Raw genomic sequence first — 20,824 nt, 5'->3', positions numbered from 1 at the left:
GCGCTTATCTCAGGAACAACTAATTTGAATTGAACATTTTTTTTAATATTCGATAGCCCATTTATCGAGGAAGGCTATAGACTATATAACATCACGCCATGACCAATGGGAGTGGAGCAGTAATGAAAAAACGGGGAATCTTTATTTCATTTGAGAGCTTCAATTGCATGCGCTACTTAAACGCTTAATGTTACGCAACAAACACGTATGACGTAATTAGTCCTCTTAAAAAGTTTAAAAAAATCTATACATATTCTAAGAAAAAGTACCATTCTGTCTGTCTGTATGTTATCGATTTTTTCAAAATATAATGAACGGATTTTTATGAAATTTGATATGAAGATAGTTTAAGACCCTGGAAACCTTCCCAGGTTTTATCCCAGAAAACTCCTTCAAGCACGCAAAGTCACGAGCATAAGCTAGTATAATATTATAAAACAAAGTCCCAAACTGCATCTGTTTGTCTATTTCAAAGCGATAAACTCAAAAACAACTCGAGGAGTTTTGAGTTTAAGTCTCTAGAAAGGACATAGACTACTTTTAATCCCGGAAAACTCATTCACGCAGGTAGAGTCGCGTGCAAAAGCTATAAATAAATAAATTGTGTGACGGTTATTCAGTATACTCAGACCGCTCAGCCGATTTCAGAATTTGTTGATCTTTTAGATTTGTTGTTTTTAAATGTTTCGCTCAAAAAAGATTTGTTGTGCTATAATTGTGGGGTACAGCTGAAAATCAGTGCTGTTTAACGGCGTATACTGAGCTGGTACCCTTTTACTACACGTAATGTAACGAATCCATCGTATGCCTAATATTGTTAACTGTGTGTGTATTTTTTTTTTTATACTTTATTGTTGAGCGTAAAAGGATTATGTGACAATTTTATAATTAGTGAGTCTTTCCTAGCCGAATTTAGGCCACGGCGGCCAATTATAATGGAGATCAGATATTATAGTGTACAAGTTTGTGCGCAATACACAGGCGCACTCTCTGTTCCTTCACTCTTATAGTTCGGTGAGACGGCAAATCAGACATGACCGGAGAGAGATCAGGCGCAGAATCAACAGCTTTACTTGCTTTTCCGAGGCACGGGGGCATGACCGCGTAAACTTTCAGACTCTGAGCTAGAACTGAGTAATTTTTAAAATGGAAAAACGCACTCACAATTATTTTGGCTCGACCCGGGATTCGAACTCTCGACCTCAGCGCGGTAGTCGTACTCGTAAACACGTGCACTGTTTATTACATCTGATAACCAAAGACTACTGAACAAACTTCAATAATAACGCATGTCCTGTCCCGTAACGAAGCCCGTAAACATTGGGTATTATTTGCACAATGTATTGCGAATACAAAGCGAAATGATAGCTCAAAGTCAAACATTCCCAACGTCAAAGCCACGGTGGCTATGAAATATACCCCGCAAACAATACTTAAATGGATAAAAGGCCCAAATATTTGTCCTGGCACCGATGACCTGTATTGTTATCCAATGAATATCCGTAGATAAGGCTTAAAGCGCGATATTGTTCTGATAATAATATTGTCTGAACGTTTGCGACTGGCTGTCACCTTTGTTTTGCGCTTTGCTATATTCTGATGCTTTTCGTATTTTGGATTGGAAATACAAATTTGTTTTGAGATTTGAACGTAATGTATCGGCAAAAAAAAATAAAAAACAATTGCTTCATCTGTGCCAAAGCGATTCAGGATCCAAGTAATTCGAGTACAAGCCGACAACCGCGGGTTTGTGTTGTACGTAATGAGAGTACAAAAAAAGTATTATGAACCTTATAAACACACGTTCTGATGACGTTGCAATGGACATTGCTTAACATTGAATTTCTTAACATTTTCGCTTATAACTTTTTTATTTATAGTTCTACGACAAAAAGTTACCGGACCAAAGTTGTAGAGAATTTAATTTGCAACAAAAAATATTTATACATTTTTTTTGTCAGATAAATAGTTTAAGAGATACATCGTAAAAACCATTTCAACCCCTATTTTCAAGATGGCGGCCGCGGGACAAGGGTGGCGACCCCACAAACTTGGTTTTAGCTTTAGACTAACCCCCCCTACACTTCAAAAAAATAAAATTGCGTCCTCTAAAAAACGCAACCCCAAATGTAACTTTTCAATGGACTATATGTATATGATATAATGTATAGTTAATTATTTACTAAGCAACCCAAATAAATAATTTATAAAATATTAAAAAGCCTCAATTAGAAATACGACGAAGAATTATAATTTGTTTAAAACGAGAGACCCCTTTGTTTATGAATACAAACATATATCGCGTCACTCGGAAACAGTTTTGGTTGATATAAGAATAATTGGTTAAAAAAAATGATATCATATCAGACTTTATCTCAGAGCGTGTGATGTGGAGCATGTGGTAATTAGTTCATACCCTATCATGCACCAGTTGCGTTCCAAAATCCTCTTTCGGAGGGAAAGCAAGATTAATATAAATTAAATAATATCTCTTAAATAAACACTACCATAAAAATCCCAGCTGGACAACTTTAGGCTCAGTATGGCAGCAAGAGCTCGCTAATTAGACGGATAAACAACCGACTATGAGTCGCGTTGAGCGTTCTGCGAGAAAAATGTAGAGCGTTCAGCGAGAAAAACACGCCGCGATTTCGGAAATGCGCTGTTAAATGCCCTCGCTGTGTATGCGGTATTATGAAACTTTTTAAAATTTGTTTTATCTTAAAAGATTTTAATTTTAATTTTATGCTGTGTAGTTTGAATAAACTATGGCTTTGTGGGGCGGGAAATTCGTGTGATTTAAATCTGTTATTTGTAATCAACAACCTTACTGTCCTGATTCTTATTAATATGATGTTTATATGTTAGTAAGAATTTAAGCCTCAAACTGCTGTATGCATGTGGATGAAATTGTATATATAAGAAACCAAATCCTGGATTAAATACGGGGATTATTCTATGTTATTAAGGAAGGAGAGTAGTAAATTTATTTAAAGATAACTCACGAAGAAGGCGCCGCGAGCAGCACTACGAAATACAGAATAATACTACACAATTGTTGCTGACGACGGGCTTACATCTTCATTCTTGATAAAGTATTTAAAAGAGCAAGTTGTAGACACATTTTATGGCTTATTAGAAATTATTACTTTATGACCCCAGTAGATTTATATCAGGCTCATAACTTGAGCACTACTTTACCTAAGACGTATATTATAACTTCCTCAACTATTCATAATGTATACACAAAATACACTGGACTTAATTCTAATTAGATAAACGTATATAATTATCTAATTCAACATCGTAAAAAAATAATTTAATCGCACGAAATTAATTGAAAAAAAAAAATTAGATAAAGACGAAGCATGTTTCCGCCGCATTTTCCCTAGGTTTTATCGTCGTGGGGCGTTTTCGTGGTATCATAAAACTATACGCACGAACAACGCACTCCCGCGAACGAAATGTGGCAAGTCGAGCGCGAAATTGATTCAAAAATATCCCGTCAAATTGAATAGCCGTAAGTGAGTTACACCCTGACGCGAGAAGGATAGGTGACAGTGAGGTAAGTCTGAGCTCACGATCTATACATTAGTGAGGGTACAAGTTATGATATCGGAGTGTGGATTTGTATTTGACTCAGCAAGGAATTCTTAATTTAAGTTAGTTGAATGCCTCAATGGCATAGTTGTATTATGGTACGACTGCAGTGCCGAGCTCTTGAGTTCGATCTCCGGGTCGGACGATAATATTGAGTTTTGAAACTGGGTACACCAGTTGCGCCTGTGCCTACCTCTGGAGAGATATGGCGTGAGTGTGTATGTTTATTTGTTAAATTACGGACCCCAAATGACATAATCACCAATTCGCCCTTAAAGAACGGTACCGTACAACTTTTATTCCGGAAATATATATTTTCTATACTAGCTAATAAAATATATTTTCGATGCAAAAAGTTAATTGTTATTCCATTTATTTTTCCATTATTTTTGCACTAATTATTTTCTTAGTAACGATTTAACAACAGAGCGTACTCTTAACTTACTGTTCGCTTTCAGTACACTGTGTAAATGTTTGGAGCATATTGGGGGTTGTATAAACGATGCCATATCGATTTACAATAGCATCTTGAATGGCGATGTTGATTAAAACAAAACGCTTTTGCATTTGGTAAAACTGTGTGTCTGCACTTTGCTCGGTTTATTAAGTCCCGTTCATTTCTTTTCGCTCGGTTAATTTATTTAATACTGTATTTATTTTCGACGTTTCGTTCATGAATGGAGTTAATTTTTTTTAAATAGTTATATTTCGTATGTTATGTTGTGTAAAAAGTATTGATTAGTTTTCTTTTCCGAACTTTATTTCGTTATGAAAATGTTGTTCCATTTTTTAAGTCTTTCATAAGTGAATACCGAGTAGCTATTGACGATTAAAATCTTATAATCATGAAGTAGATTAAGAAATATAAGTCAAAGTCAATAGAATTCAGAATAATGATCTTATTTCGATACTTTACATGTCTTTAACAATGTGCGAACAACGCGTCATTTAAAAAAATATCTTGTAAAAACGAGAAAAAAAAAACAATATATTTTTTTTTATACTAGCTGCACCTGATGTTAAATGGAGTGGGATCCAATAGAATGTCGTCTGACGATAGATGATTATCCTCAACAGTCGACATAATTATGCCGGCCTGTGACAACCGGATTTAAACAGACTGATCCCAGAACACAACACACTTGCCACTATGGCTGTTTTAACACCTCGTGTACAGTAGTCGCTATCCGGGCGGATATAAAATATATCCTACCAAAATATTCGTGGGCGATTTAACTGACCACGTAAAATTATTAGCATAAGTACCATTTTCAAACGGACTTGACCATCCCGCTGGCAGGCGCCTAGATTATTCCAAATAGCCAGCATTCTATCCCTCGCAATGCATAAAGACGCTCGAGCGTATTACACAAACATAATAACTATATATAGTTAAACATATTGACTATTGACGCGGCCCTTCCTGCAGCCCTTCAGACTGAGGGGACGGGAAATCAATACGCCTTTGGAAATTTTAAACGGCCATGCGGGAATTTTTGTAGGGTAGATATGAATAGGGGGGTTTATGTAGCTCTTTAATTCTACACTACGGTGTAAGGTGCAAATTATTGTAATGACTAGTTGGCGGCATGGATATAATTTTGCTTATTTAAATCCCACGGGATTCATGTATTTCCCTGGAATAAAAAGCAGTCATTCGCTGACCTTTGTTCTGTTATTGCGTATAATAATGACGAACTTACAAACACATTTGTTTATTTTAATGTTAAAATATAAAGAGAAATGATTATATATTGAGTTTACTTTCCCGGCGCTCGGTGTATTTTTTTTATTTCGTTTCACGTGATAATATTTGAAGTGAAATTAGCTAGGGTTTTTTATTTACTAAATGTGCTGAAAGTAATGTTGGCTTTAATTTTAAAATAAAACAATAATATTTAACATCGCCCATTGAAGTCATAAAATAAATTGCTCTACACATAAAGGTGAAATTATTTTTCCATTTAAAATATGTTTCAACGTTTGTTCTTGATTGACATTGAGTTTGTAAAAGTCTTTATTAACGTTTTTATATTTGCTCTTGTTAAATATTACGATTGTATTTCAACTCAAAATACTGGCTTTTAATATCGGTCATGAACTATAGAAATTATAACATTAATTTTACACAAAAAACATATTTTGAAACCAATAATTATTATGGAATCAGGTGTTATTGGCATCTTTGCTCACGTAAGAAGCCGTTCCTGCTACAAATGTTTTTAAAATGACAGATGAAAAAAATACCATTATTTCCTACGGAAGCAAATTACCAGGATAAAAAGTAGTGTATCTTTTAATTTATAACACGGTGTTTCCGAATGCCAAATTTCATCCAAATCCGTTGAGCTATTTCTGCGTTTACTTTTAACAAACATCCAAACCTTTTTACTAACTTATACTTTATTATTAGTAAGATAAGAAGTGTGATATCAGTTTAAAAAAAATGTATTTCAAACAACACAAGGTTTGAATTAATAAAAATAAAATACAAAATTATTATAAATACGTCGCTACCCTATGTCAAACAAATTGATATTTCAGATTAACCAAACCGAACAGAATGGAATAGGCGATATGAAAAAAACTCATTTCTACGCCCTCTAATATTGGAATTTGTCCACAAAGGGACTGGTCAACCTTTTTAGCTGCCACCCTACAGTATTACGGTATAAAAGTTCCTTTACAATACACAAAATATGTGGCGGGGAACAGTGAAAGGATTTTGGGTATAATAAATCGTTAACAAAGTTGCTCTAGCAGAAGACATTTATTTATGTATGGAATAACATGCTTATTGGGGATGTTTTGTGGGGATTTTGATATTTAATAATACTATGTTTGAAATTATTAATTTGTAATACTTAACTGAGTCGGAAGCGTGATTGTAGTAATGCCGTGGTGGAATGGCGTGTTTGATTCTAGGATCAGGTAAATTTTGAATTTTCCTGCTCAATATTAGCTCGGGAATAGTGTTTTGTTAAAGTCAATAGACTCGACTTTTATGACATGGTACTTCAACGTACCTGGTGAAATGTGGGGTTGACAAAACCTCAGTCCATCCCCGAAAGGAAAAATAAGCGTGATGCTATATTTAATTGTATGAATATAATATGACACAACTAGAAAGTAGTTGTAGCACATTATAGCCAGTGCCACTACTGGACATATTAAGACTTAACACCTCATGTCTCAGGCGAGCGCAATGGAATACCAAATAATACTCTGTAATTTAAGGTGTTGGATGGTGTTTCTACTGTTTATGTGCGGTCGTATCGTTTACCATCAGGCGAACAGCAAGCTCGTCTTGTCATTCAAACCGATTAAAAAGTGAATAATAAAATAAAATGATTTTGTCTTACAATCGAAACATCATCGTTAAAGATAATTTTACGCCGGAATCGTTTCGACCGAATAAACACCACAAAGATAATATACACAGTCAAAGCTTCGTCCACAATCAAGGGATTTATTTTAAAAACCCCTTCCCCTTCCCCTAATTTTTAATTAAATACATCGGTGTCACGCAATATCGGCTTCGGAGCTCGAAAACTAAGCTGTGATAAATATACCTTAATTGGAAACGTCGTTCACGATAATTCCTTGCAATCCAACAGTGACGCGTCCTTCGTACGGACAGATAGGTTGAACTGGCCTTTTGTGTACGGGGAATATGTATGTAGAAATGTAATTTCATGGCCTTAACAATGAATATTATATTTAATACTTAGTTCGATTTTAATGGCGTAGTTGTATTGCATCCACGGTAGGACACAGCTTTGAAGACTTGGATTTGAATCCCGGGGCAGTAATATTGGGTTTTTCTGCTCGTTAAATCAGAACGGAGCGTGGAGTTTGTGCTCGATACGGCGATAGGCTCGCCCTATTATACGTCATGGGACGGAACACAAAAGCGAAAAGTAATACGGCTTGATGTATGATTGTTTGTTTCAGTTTCTCGTAACTGAGAGTGTATGGGTACGCCCCACTGTAGTGTCTCTGTTTGACCATAAACACCATTGTTCTATTAATGTTGTACAAGTTTAAAGGATATTAACGAGAAAGTCTTAATAATTATCCTTAGGCAACCGGCATTCATTAGTGTAATTTAAAACATGTTGCCGCGGATATAATAATAACATCAGCCCTGTAATAAAAATTGTCCCACTGTTGGGCACAAGACTCCTATATGACTGAAAAGGTTTACGTCATAGTCTACCACGATGGCTTAATCCAGTTTCTCAGACTTCACATACCTACGAGAATTCTTATGGAGAACTTCTCAGGTATGCACGTTTCCTCACGATTGTTCCTTTGACCGTCACAGTAAGTGATAATTTACAAAGAATACACACATAACTTTTTAGAAATGATGACCTGATATGACCTTGGGTTTAGAAACTGCGAACCTTCGTCTCAACAGATCGTTTCAATCCCAACTAGGCTATCTCCGCTAATGCCGTGTCTGTGGAAAATTCTGTAACTTACCTACAACGGTTCAAAAGGTAGACTTGGAAATTTCAGACACACAGATAAAGGCTGTGTATAACCAAAGTAACAGGCTTTGATTCTGATCTAACGGGTATAGAACTGTTACATTTAAATATGGTATGGTCGGCAAATTATTGGTATAATTACCACCGTAATAAAAACACGTTTTTAATTTGTCAGAAATTCTAAACATGAGCCTAGTATTTTTACTATACAGTTCCCTTAGTCAGCACTTTCTACTATCGTTAAGGGAAGCAAAGTAAATATAGGAAATAAATGAATAGGAAACATATTCAAGTGAAGGACTTATTGTTCTCATTTATTCTCACACATAATTATTTTTTTCGTTAGCGTAAATAATTGTAAAAAGGCGTCTTGGTTAAGGCCCCTAACGTAAACTTACGTCAATTTTGTTTAAGCTCACACAGAATGATATCGAAATTGGTGCCGAAATAGCGTCACCTCGCCGCGTTCTGTACAATCTCCATAACCCATCTGTATTCAGTTCACAATGTGCCGGAGCAATGATTACAGTTCGCCAGCGTCTTTATGCTAATGTTACTGTTGGAAATTCACTTGCGTTGATTTTTTTCACACTTCAACTGGTTAACGGTTTGACTATTGTGTGGCGGTGAGCGATGAATTGATTAAATATAGAGCGGTGACTAGCGTAGGTTTAAGTTTTGCTATTGGCAGTTGCGGCAGTTATGCCGAAGTGGTAGTACACGCACGAATGACATTGTAGTTTTTTTTTAAACTTTTTATTATTATCAAGGAGACAGATACATAGATATCAACAAAACATCACATTATACTTTTAAACTTTGTTTATGTGTGAGCAATGCCCCGTCATAGCGACTAGCATGGTCATTCACAGAAAGTATAAAAACTGGGATTATGAATATAGAACTAATTTTCTCGCTACACAGTTTGTTTAAAATGTTGAAGAAGTAAATTACGTCATAACGAATTGAGATGGGTCATGTAATGTTACATATGTTTGTATTGTGTTTCTTATAGAATTACATGAGAAGACCAGCAAGTATCTCTATGGTTGGTAAGCACTACGACGGCCGATAAAGAAGTAGCACCATCTATAACTTTGAACTCCAATGCACCGTGTGGCACAACACTACGCACGTCAACTCACGACAGAATGCTTAGCAGTTCATTGCATACATACACATATACACATTTCCCGAAGGTGTAAGCAGAGGCGCAACCAGGGCAGCTACTTTTCGGCAAGTGTATTCCGTCCCATGATGTGATAGTGAGCGAGCCTATCGCCATTTCGGTCACAAATTTCAGACTTCGGGCTGATACTGAGCAGAAAATCTCAAACATCACTGCCCGACTCGGAATGCGAACCCAGGACTTCAGAGCGCTGCCGTGCCGCGCAAGCAGTACAACTACGCCACAAAGGCAGATCTTTGTGTGTTTAAATAAATAGAAATCATACCAATTATCAACCGCTTCGCTTTTCTCCATGCTCAGACTGTATCTAGCATCCTTGTCTACAACGTTTCCGTCCTTTTCCATCGCACGTGACACGACCGCGGGCTTGCAACTTTTTTATTATCAACGTCACCCCACGTTTATTGGACCCGGTGCTGGTGATTTTTTGAATTCTTCCCCCGGAAAAGTTTCATTTGGGACCAGTACACACTTCACCTATTTAAATTTTTCATCGTTAAAAGTCAATAAAGAATGTAGCATGGCACACGAGATTGTCACTGACTTGTACGCCATATATGGTTGTTACGATCGTGTAACGTTTTATTGTTATGATTGTAATTATGGTTGGTAAAATGTACATTGTAGGTAATTATAGCTAACGTAATTACCATCTGGGGATGCCTGTATTTTTTGTAGGTCGGCACTTTTTTTTGGACTTCACTTCGCTTAACATCAATTGCATTGTAGCCACTTTACCATCATCAGTTCGCAATGCAGTATACTATGTTTTGTAATTCCAATTTCTGGATGGTATAAATACTATAATTGATTAATTATAGCTGCAACCATTTGCTACGTATAAAAAAGGTGAATCCGAAGATGGGGGGTCAAAGACCGGTCACTAGTCGCCAGGCACAGATCTGAGGTGAAAATGTCAATGTCAGAAATCTGATTTTAGATGGTGGATACTTGAGGCGCGCATCGCTTATGATACCTAATACCGGATTTCATTATTTTATATTATCATTAGTCCAGAATTCGGAAAATCGGGGGTTTCATATCCTTGCTTTGATATTGACTGGATATCTCGGGATGATTTGTTTCTTCCTTTGATTATCACAACAACAAAAAAAAATCTTTTTCTCCTCATACAATGAAAGCGAATGTTTGCATGTTTGTACGAAATTAATGCAAAAACCGCTGGACGAGCTGAGCTGAACGTAAATTAGCACCTAGGTGGAACATTTCATCGATTGTCATTTAGGATACTTTTTTACTACTTCGGTGACTTAATTGTAATTGTACACGGTACGAGTAGTTACATCTTTTGCGCTGAAGTCATGGGTTCGAATCCTAGGTCGGGCCAAAATAAATATGACTGGGTTTTCCATCTCAAAGATTTCTCAGTTGAAGCTTGGAGTTAAGAAGTTGGCGATGTGATACACACGTGCCTCATAAAGCACGTAAAGACGTCTTGCGCATGATCTCTCTATCATGTGGGATTGACGTCTCACCGGACTATGTGAGTGAAGGAACAGAGAGTACACTCGTGTATTGCGCACACATTTGTGCACTATAACATATCCTGCGTTCTTCGCTGATCTCGGTTGAGATTGGCCGTCGTTGCCGAAATGCGAGGTTAGTATGGAATCAATCAGTATACTTCGTTAAAGTGTACAGATAAACCTTTTATTCGGACCAACGAGAAACAAACTATTATTATTCATAAAATCTTGATGTTAGAGCAACAAAAATCCCAACACAATGTCCCACGAAAGCATAAAAATCCTTTGTGACTTATGACGGCGACGCAAAGACGATGTACTCAGAGGTCTTACGTTGTAAGTGCTCACCTCTCTCGCAAATCCTGTAAGGTCGGACCCGAAAGCACCTTAAATAACACAGTGAGTGGACCCTAAAATAATGCAGTCGACGTAAAAAGATTAACAACCCGCCCACTTTTGTGTCGGCGACAGGGATCGAGAAATATAGCCCAGAAAAGGGAATAAGACGAGGAAGGTAATGTAAAGTCGCGTTCACGGTTATATATTGTAGTAAATGTTTATTTAATTTTGCCACCACTTGAATTATTTCAACCGTGTGTCGAAGTAATTTCGTTCGGAAATAGTATTCAGAACGTATTATAAAATGAAGTATAAGATTCATAAGGTGGCCTAGATTTCGATTAAATAGGTTTAAATAGCTACATATTAGTGAAAAAAATACATTAAAATTATATCAACATTAAAGCGTTTGTTAACTTAAATACATACGTTAAGTAATAACTTTCTTAAAAAAAAATGGGATCGTACTAATGATAATCCTCTAACATAAGCCCAAACGCAAAAACTACAAGACATTTTCCCAAAAATATTATAACCCGAAACGAAATAACAAAAACCATCTGCTTATATTTTTTGTGTAAACACACCCCAAGAGCTTTGCTTAAAGAGGCGGGTGTAGAGATAGTCCGAATAAAAGCGAATGCAAAGAAGCAAAGGTTCAAATAAATCATTGGCTCGCGAAAAAAGTGACTGCTTTGATTTGTTAAGTTAAGGAAAATGTTAGTTGCTGCCAAAAGTGTTTCCGCCTCCTGTTCACGGGTGAATGCATTGCTTTTTGTACAATATTATGATGTGCTAGATTCTGCTCGTGACTTCGCCCGGGTGGAACTGCGTTCCTTAATATACAGTTGTTTATAATAATACTGCGTGGATGTAGATCCAAATTAGAAAAAGAATTGAATGAGCAGTTAGATATTACTGCGTTTGAAAAAACAGTTAAATACCTTGATGGTAAATGATAAATGAAAATGGTAAATGAACTTGTTATGTCTCTAGGTTTTTAGAATGAAAATAATGTTTTTTTACGCTCTGCTTAATTTTGATTACATAATCTTTTTAACTTGTGAGTAAAATGAGTGCTCGTTAGCTTTATGTGATGGGATATTAAAAAAAATATATTGAATATTATTTTATATTTTGATCTCAATAATAACAATAACATACTGTGTTTTTGAGACACGGGGTTTGGTTTGAGAAACTAAGTGTAGTTTGATATTTCTTTCAGCGATTTTTGGTGAAAATAAAATCTAGCTTTGTCTAGTCTGTCTAGATATCCATCCCGATTTCCCCCAAGGGATAGGCAGAGATGCAACCAGGGAACCCATTTTTCGTCGGTGTGTTCCGTCCCACGATGTGATAGGGAGCGCTCCAATCGTCATAGTAGGCGCAAATTCCTGACTCCTACTTGATACTGACCAGTAAATCCAATATGACTTAGCCCAACGCTGAAATCCAATCTGGGTCCTCACCGTGTTGTACTGCGCGCACAATACAACTACGCCACCGAGAATTTTCTATGAAACGTAAATTCCCTAATTTCCTTATTACGTAATTAATTTAAGTCGTCTTCTAAATACCTTGTAAGGTAAATAAAAATTTCTTGATCTAGATTGTGCTCTCTACTTAGCCCGTATGCAAGACTTTACCGCGAGGGAAGTTCCGAACGGGGCTTACTATGTATAATAATATTCTTAAGTTGCGGAACGATCGTACTTTCTTCACACCCTCCAACTTTATTTGTATGTGCTATTATGTGTCATGCCTTTGATAATTCATAAATAGAAAAATACATGCTTGCCGAATTTCAACCACGCCGGCCAATATCAACGGAGATCAGCCAGGTACGCAGGAGGTATTATAGTGCGCATGTGTGTGCGCAATGCACAAGTGCACTCTCTATTCCTTCACTCTCATAGTCCGGTGAGACGGCAATCTGACATGACCGGAGAGGATCAGGCGCAGGCCAACGACTTTAAGAACTTTCCGAAGCACATGGGTATTACACCACCAACTCCCTTACTCTGAGCTGCGCCTGAGTATTTTTTTATATGGAAACACCCTGTAACCTTTTTTTTTGCCCGACCCGGCATTCGAACCTAGAACCTCAGCGCTGTAGTCGTACTCGTTCCTTCTAACTCTAACTTCTTCAATTATTGACTTCATAAATATTTATTGTGTAATTGAAACCAAGTTCACTATCATGATCAGCCATAGGGGGACAATAGACGAACATAGGTTATGGTCTGTTCTAAAAATTCCAGACCGACGTGTTGGTAATCGGGTTATGTAGAGGCGTTATTACGTATATACTATAGACACGAATATTAATAAGAATATTCTATAGTCCATATTATGAACTATGTGATCAAAATCTGATCGAAAATGGCAACCTAAACGTCATAATTATAACCTATTTATGCACATGAACAACAAACTATTTTATTTTTTATTTACATCCAGGTTCACAATCAGACTCGAGATCTTATATTATGAGATGAACAACATGCTGTCAATGTTGAAATCATACTAAAGTCTGGTGAACGGATTCCAGTACAGTTGAGTTGAACACAATGAGTGTACAAAATGCCAGATCTAGTACGTAGTACCTACATATATATATGTGTATGTGTGTAGAGGTAATTTAACGACTGCTATTAGAAACAGCTTCGGTGGCGTAGTTGTATTAAATGTGTGGTACGACCACTGCATCGCTCTAAGGTTTCGGGTTCGAACCCCGGGTCGGACAAAATGATATTTTTCTGCCCCATATCATCTGAGAGGCTGAAATTCGTTGGGCTTGTCTTCAACAATATCATGGGACGGAATAAAAAAAAATACTTTATTTATCACGTAGGCGAACAAAGTTGCACTTATGATACGTCAAAACAAAGAATAAGAATAATTATTATTTCTAAACAACTATTAAAATGACTTATATAACCATGGACACCTTAAATTAGGGATAAAATTTATACAAAAGACAAAGTACAAACCGAAGCAACCAGCTCGGGCTGGCAAGTAGGGGGAAATAGAAGGGTAACGCGTCGCGATCCTCACCGGCGAGGACATGAGCCCTAATCTAGCTAACCTACCAGCCTTTCACTAGCTACCTAAGTGATGACTACCCGAAGAAGAAAGGCAGAAAGAAACTAAGGGCTTTCTTTTTTGTCATCAATTGTTCAGTACTTCTTTTGTTGTTTTTTTTTTCCAAGTCTTTCTTGTACATAGTCCAATAGTTATATCCAATCGACTAAACCTGGAGCGGCATAAAATAAAATTAGCGATAGGAAATAAAAGAGAACATAGATTCATACTTAAATAACGGCGAACAGCGTGCATTCGCCTACATTTACAATCATAGTTTTCAATCATGAGAAAAGAAATAAAAAAATAGTGATATTAAACAGGCAAACACAACATGATCGGGTGGTCGTCTTTCAAACAAACGGGGAATACTGTGTACACCAGTTGCGCCTCTGCCTACACCTTTGGGGTTACGATCAGTACGTGTGTGTGTGTGTGTGTGTGCGCGCGTGCGTGTGCGCTTTTAAAGAATATATTGGAATTACCAGAATAAAATATGAATGAATAAATATTTATTCAACATATAACACGCTCAAAACCATTCATTAGAAAAATCGTCATAAAAAAGCAGGAGTGTAAAAAAACAATTTCCTAAAATAACGTAGAGGTATTTTCAAAGTTGCGACGGTTCGGGGGCCCTTTGCGAATTGGCACGTGCGCCGTAAAGTTAAAGACGGGAAATCGATTTTATAAGTTCCGAAATCCAACTTTGTTGAATAATCACATAAAATATTAGGATTAGCTTCGGCGGTCTCTTCTACCGATAGAGATATTGTTTTAAAAAACGTATAGGAAACGTGTTGAGGCGGATAGATTTATGATAGCTTTCCTTGGATTCATTTTGGGATTTTTATTCGCATGAATTAAAAAATTGGTGTAATTTTACATTTTATTAATCAAGCAGACATTGTTGAAAATCGCCATTTAATAATTCTAAAAATTAGTAACTGACCTTTCTATAGCCTGTACACATTAATTACTTACTGTACAAATTACATACAAATAGCAGTTTGAAACGATAAAAATTGCGGACTTTTCCTAAGAAAACTCGAAATAATAAATACCGTTCTGTCAAGACGGAGCGGCGAGAATAAGTTTCGAAACATCATTATTCATCGAGTGCAGAATATTATGTTGCCGAAATAGATGGCGGCCATCAAATATTCGTTAGGGGCGACCTCTGGGGTCGCGGGTAGACCTCTTGCCCGGATAATTCGGTGATTAGGAAAAAACACGCGTCCAATTGGTTGTGATGAGCGAATGAGTGTATGAATTAATGTATGAGCGAATGAGCCTGTAAGTATATATGGCATATTCATTGTTTAGGAGTTCCTCGTTTGTGAATAATACGTAAATAATCTATTACGAATTTATTACGTAAATATTATTTGCGTTTATCATTTGTTTAAATGAAAATATCGGTTATATTTGGACGAACAGTCAGTGCGGTGTCATGCACGTTTAAATAATGCAGACTTGTGAACTCTGCTTCTGTTAATGGACTTTTATGTGAACGATTTGCTTTGATCCTCATTAAGCAATTTCAAAAGAGTGAATCACTTATTCATGCGCCGTTCATTTTATTACATGAAAAAATTAAACGCGGTTGTCCCATTCTTGTTTCATTTAAAATACGCCACGAAATAAACGAAGAGACAGACAACAGTATGAAAGAAATGGAAACGGATAGAGCGTCATCTGTCTTATATATTTTTCATAATTCCGCAGTAAATAATTTTGCGACGCGTTAATGGCGACTTAGGTGTGCGCGGGTGTGCGGGCGGGGCGGGCGGCGGTTACAACAGGGGGCGGTCTAATGAATGGAACAGATTTTGCATAATTAAAAAGGGGTCTCTTAGATGATTGCTTATTGCAATGAGTAATGGGACTGGCTGGTGGCAACTTTCGACATGCGGCGCCTTCGAGAGCTATTCCCATTTTGACGCTAAGTAGGTATTTTCAAAATGGAACTAGTGAACAGTTATTAATGGCTTCTTTCTTAAAGTGTTTTTTATTTCATGACAATGTAACTTTAAAACTTTTTAACAAAAAAGACTCCAAAAACTATTGCAATCCAAAAAAATAAGTAAACCTTGTATACGGGTTAGTAAGAAAATATTTAAACTCAAGCAATATACCATCATTCCAAATCGGGTTATGACGTTGATATGCACATTAAGCATTGGTGGTTTTAATTGATGCAAGGCACCTAGTGAAGCCGAGAAAAACGACGCGAGGCTTCTGGTCGGACCAATAAAAAATTTCTCAGTTTTAACAGCTTCGGCGGCAAGATCGTAAAATTAGGTCCTCTCAGGCACCGCGCTTGGCCCCCGTAAGCACGAATGCTTGGTTCGCCACCCCTCATGTCGCCTCTTACATTAAGCATATTATTTATTTATTTATTTATTAACACTTTGTACACACGGTATACAGGCGGACTTAATGCCATGGGCATTCTCTCCCACTCAACCTAGGGTGGTGTAGAAAGGACAGAGGTAGGTGTATAATAAAAGAAAGTGAAAAACAAATAAGAAGAGTAATAATAAACAAATGTAATAACAACATACTCGCAATTATAAATATATAGATATAAAAATACACACATATATAAAAATAAATAAATATATAAATACACTAATAAGTCAATGAGAGGAATCTGCTACTTCTGCCAGCAACAATCGACGAACTCTCATTTTAAAAGCCAGCCGTGTTGGGGACAACCTGATTTCGAGCGGGAGTGCGTTCCAAAGAAGGATAGATTGGATAGCGAAGGAAGAGTGAACAAAATCAGAACTGTGCTGAAGGACACTTCATTTATTAATGTGTACGTACTTGGCTTAGCTCACAATTTAAATTAGATTCCAATATATATTTAATGTGCACATATACATAGCATGACTTGGAAAGAAGATTACATTTCTTGTATTGAAATAATTTCTTAATAACTTTTATATAAGTTTAATATTTTATTTTTGATTATAGTGATTTAAAGAGTCGATTTTTTTCGTCAAAATTGTTTTATGTTATTGAATTTAATTGAACCCAATACAAAAATAATCATGCCAATCCTACATTAATTAGAGGAATTTCTTGCTATATCTCCGACGTTTAAGAATATTATTCTGATATTCTGATGGTGGTAGAGCCAATGACGTTTTACAAATAGACGCGTCATAGACTAATAAAATTGCACATAAAAAGAGCGCAGTATTTACTATAGTCACATACCTATACAGCCCTAGCAGCTCGCATTGATCCTTCTTCTTTTGGAGTGAGTTTAAGAAGCTTTTATAGCATTATTGAGATATTTTTGAGTATTTTAAATCTGTACTAACATAATATGAGGTAAGCTATTCTCAGGAACTACTAAACCGATTATGAAGTTTTTTACACTAGTAAGAAGCTGGCATTCCTTCTGAGTGCTATGGGCTACTTTTTATACTGAAAAATCTTTATCACGCGGATGGAGCCGCAGACAAAAACTAATTGGATATAAAGCTAGGTATCTACCTTTGTACAATATGTCAATTTTTTATTAGTTTGAAATGTTTTTAAGTGATAAGTGAAACGTAGCATAATATTTTATTTCAGTTGGTTAAAACTTAAAATTCAAAATAAATATTAATACTTCTTATTAAATATTTTGGGAAACAAACAATATTATACTTATCTCTGAAAATAATAAATAATTGAGATATTTCTCTAATAAGTTAATTTAATTATACTACATGGACTCACTAAATGCGAATGTATGAATAATTGCTACCAAATAAGTCAATAACTTCATGTCTTTTCAAGCCGACTAATAAATAATTTATTTCGTAAATTAAAATCATTATAATTGTATTTTTGTTATTGAAATGACTTTGGTAGATAAACAAACACTATTGAACGCCATTAAAAAAAAGTATTTTAACTTTCAGTGTTTATATTATGACTCGCAACAATAAAGTATATCCGATACATTAATTACTGGAATTGGCTTACCACTAATTATTGGAAAATATCGCAGATGTTTTGTTGCATACTAAACAATGGTCACTATGCCCAGGCTGAAAAACTTATTACAAAAAAACATTTTGAGGACCCGCGACACAGTAAAACCTGCATGATTCTGGCGAGCGATAACATAATATGCACCATCTCTCTCATCATCTCCCATCTCTCACATTATACTGGAACTAAAATTCTGTTGAATATTAAGGCCGGTGTAGTCACTTCGCCATGTCAGCAATCCTCGCCAAAACCCGACATGTAACATGTCCAAAACTTAAAAAAAAAAAACCTGCCAGCACACGTTCGATTATATCGATACGAATCGATTATCAATTCAACTCGCTCACCGCTAGTCGCGTGTCAATATTCATTTAGAACGTGGCCAACATCAGGCGCGTGATTTGTCCCGCTGCCCGCCGGTCGTACCCCGGTTACCTCTACCCCCTCGCCGCTTCGAACCCCGCTCGCCACCTCGCGCCGAGAGGGCATGGCGACGTGTTTCGAATACATAATCATCGACGAATTTCGTCCTCGCTCCGGTCTCGTATCCGATATCGAAAATCGCTTTAGTTATTAATAATTCTCAATCTGTCCGTTGTGCCATTACGCGAGTAATGTTCGGATGCGATTTGATTCGATGTTTGAACGTACTCCTGTGTGATGGGGGACGTTTGCGTTTTTTTATTTATGAATTAATTTTGCAAAAATTTATCCGTCTGTTTATTTTACCTAATTTTGTGGGTATAGGAATAAATAGTCGTAATAATTGGTATTATAGTTATAGGATATACAAAATAATTTAATATTAAACACTTTTACAACAAATTATTATAAATATTCTATGGTAAAATTAAATTTCTTCCAGTGAATCATCATTATTAAATATTAAAGAGGATACAATTTTTGACTTATTGGATCTTTTCGGGTAGTGTCAGGGTTCATCTTTTTAACGTCTCATATATACGATCCTTTATATTTATATATATGTCGTTAAATCTGTAAGTTTTTTATAAATAGCTAAGCCATAAATTTGCATTTGACTTTGGCTCCTATGCAGTTATCAAATCAATTAATGGGTTACATTAAGTACTAACCGACAATGTAAAAGGTTAAAAAATAATAATAAAAACCCAATGTTATATTATCGATCCGCCACTGAGCGTTTTCAGAAATTCCCAAACCAATACTAATAAGAGGATTTAGGCATTAGTTCATCGAACTTACCTAGTGCGGATAGCGGGGTAGCTGGCTGACTTCTAATGTATTTATTTTATACAGGGTTATTTGAAAAACACTACCAAGTATAGTTTGGTGTTCCACTACGCTCCATCATCATCTTGAAACATGACATATTAGGTCTTATTATGTCCAGTAGTTACACATTATAAGACTAAAGGCAGTATAAGCCATAATACAATATAATATAATATTTTTGAAAAATTGTTTAAAAATAATATCATTAGTATAATTAACGTTTCATATTGAGAACAAACCAATAGTGAGATGTAGTTTATGTATCTGTTCCAGATTGCTCACAATACGTTGGCGAGATGGACATACAGGAATACAAGGCTATGGCGGTCAGCACAGACAGGTAACATAACTTTTTTTTAATATAATTAAGTGAATAATAATATCCCAAAATATATATTATTATTGGGACAAAAATACTCGTGGTAGGATTTTTATATCCGCCCGTATAGCGACTACCGAACACAGGGTGATTGGGTTGATGAGATGTTCAGTATTATTATGCCCAGTAGTTAAAATGGCTGCAATGTTCTTCAAACCGGCATACAACTGTGACTTCACATTGCGACTTGGCGGCTGAAATACAATTCATGGTGGTAGCTACCGAGGCGGAATCACATATATGAGAGACCTGTCACCAGTTGAGTGTCATATTTAGAAGAGATCCTGAACTTATATGTAGGTAAGCTGTTTTTTTACGGTCTCAACAAAATTGATCCCACTGCACTTGATAAGTGGAGTAGTGTTGACTAATAGAGATGATAGCTTAGAGAAGATAATTACTCCCATCTGTTAGAAAACGGATGTACACAGGCTTATATCGGAACGCGACACACTTACGTGGGTCAATATGGCAGGGTATTATTATTTTTTTAATTTTCGTACCCCACCGTCAACATCGCGGGAAATCTGCGAATAGGATACCGATTCCAGGCTTAGAGACTGCAGGGCCCTGGAGGAAATTTGGGAAACGAAAGGGACCTTCTTAGTATGGGCGGAGGGACGCAAGCCAGGAAATGTTCGCGAGCCCTCACAGGCCTCAATGTGTAGTTATAACCATGTGGTATAACACTGAACGGTGTGCCTAGGGCCGCGGCAAATGTCCCTCCGTGCATGGGCGTGCATTCGATGTGAAGACCGACAGCACAAGAATTGCCTCGAGGGGGAAACTATAGCCGGTTTTCACCTCGTTGTTCGGTGGTCGTTCTCTGAGCGGATACAAATATACCACGAACAAAGTCTCAGAAGTCCGCTCCTAGTGAGACGATCGGTATTGATGTTACTATCAACAACTACTAGATACTTGTTACAATGGAATCTATCAATGGAGAACTCGGGTTATGTCAATATATCTAAGCGCTTAAGTAACTAACGATTCGGTT

The 20,824-nt window shown here is 36.5% G+C and overlaps 1 protein-coding gene across 4 annotated transcripts in view; it reads left to right on the top strand.

Annotated features, from left to right (window-relative positions):
• LOC115444119 (CUGBP Elav-like family member 1) overlaps nucleotides 1-20,824 on the top strand; it is a 465,041-nt gene that overhangs the window by 39,686 nt on the left and 404,531 nt on the right. For 3 of the 4 annotated variants that reach the window (XM_037442236.1, XM_037442234.1, XM_037442239.1), the window contains one exon: nucleotides 19,719-19,785. In XM_037442236.1, the coding sequence (XP_037298133.1) occupies nucleotides 19,742-19,785 (44 nt within the window). In that variant the 5' untranslated portion in view covers nucleotides 19,719-19,741. Of the gene's footprint in view, nucleotides 1-19,700; nucleotides 19,786-20,824 lie in introns of all 4 variants that reach the window. The other variant, XM_037442235.1, reaches the window with a different exon arrangement.

The sequence above is a fragment of the Manduca sexta genome, chromosome 24 (genome assembly GCF_014839805.1).
Source record: "Manduca sexta isolate Smith_Timp_Sample1 chromosome 24, JHU_Msex_v1.0, whole genome shotgun sequence".
Classification (NCBI taxonomy): Eukaryota; Metazoa; Arthropoda; class Insecta; order Lepidoptera; family Sphingidae; genus Manduca; species Manduca sexta.
The sequence above is the reverse complement of the archived record's forward strand: the minus strand, read 5'-3'. Positions and strand labels throughout refer to the sequence as shown.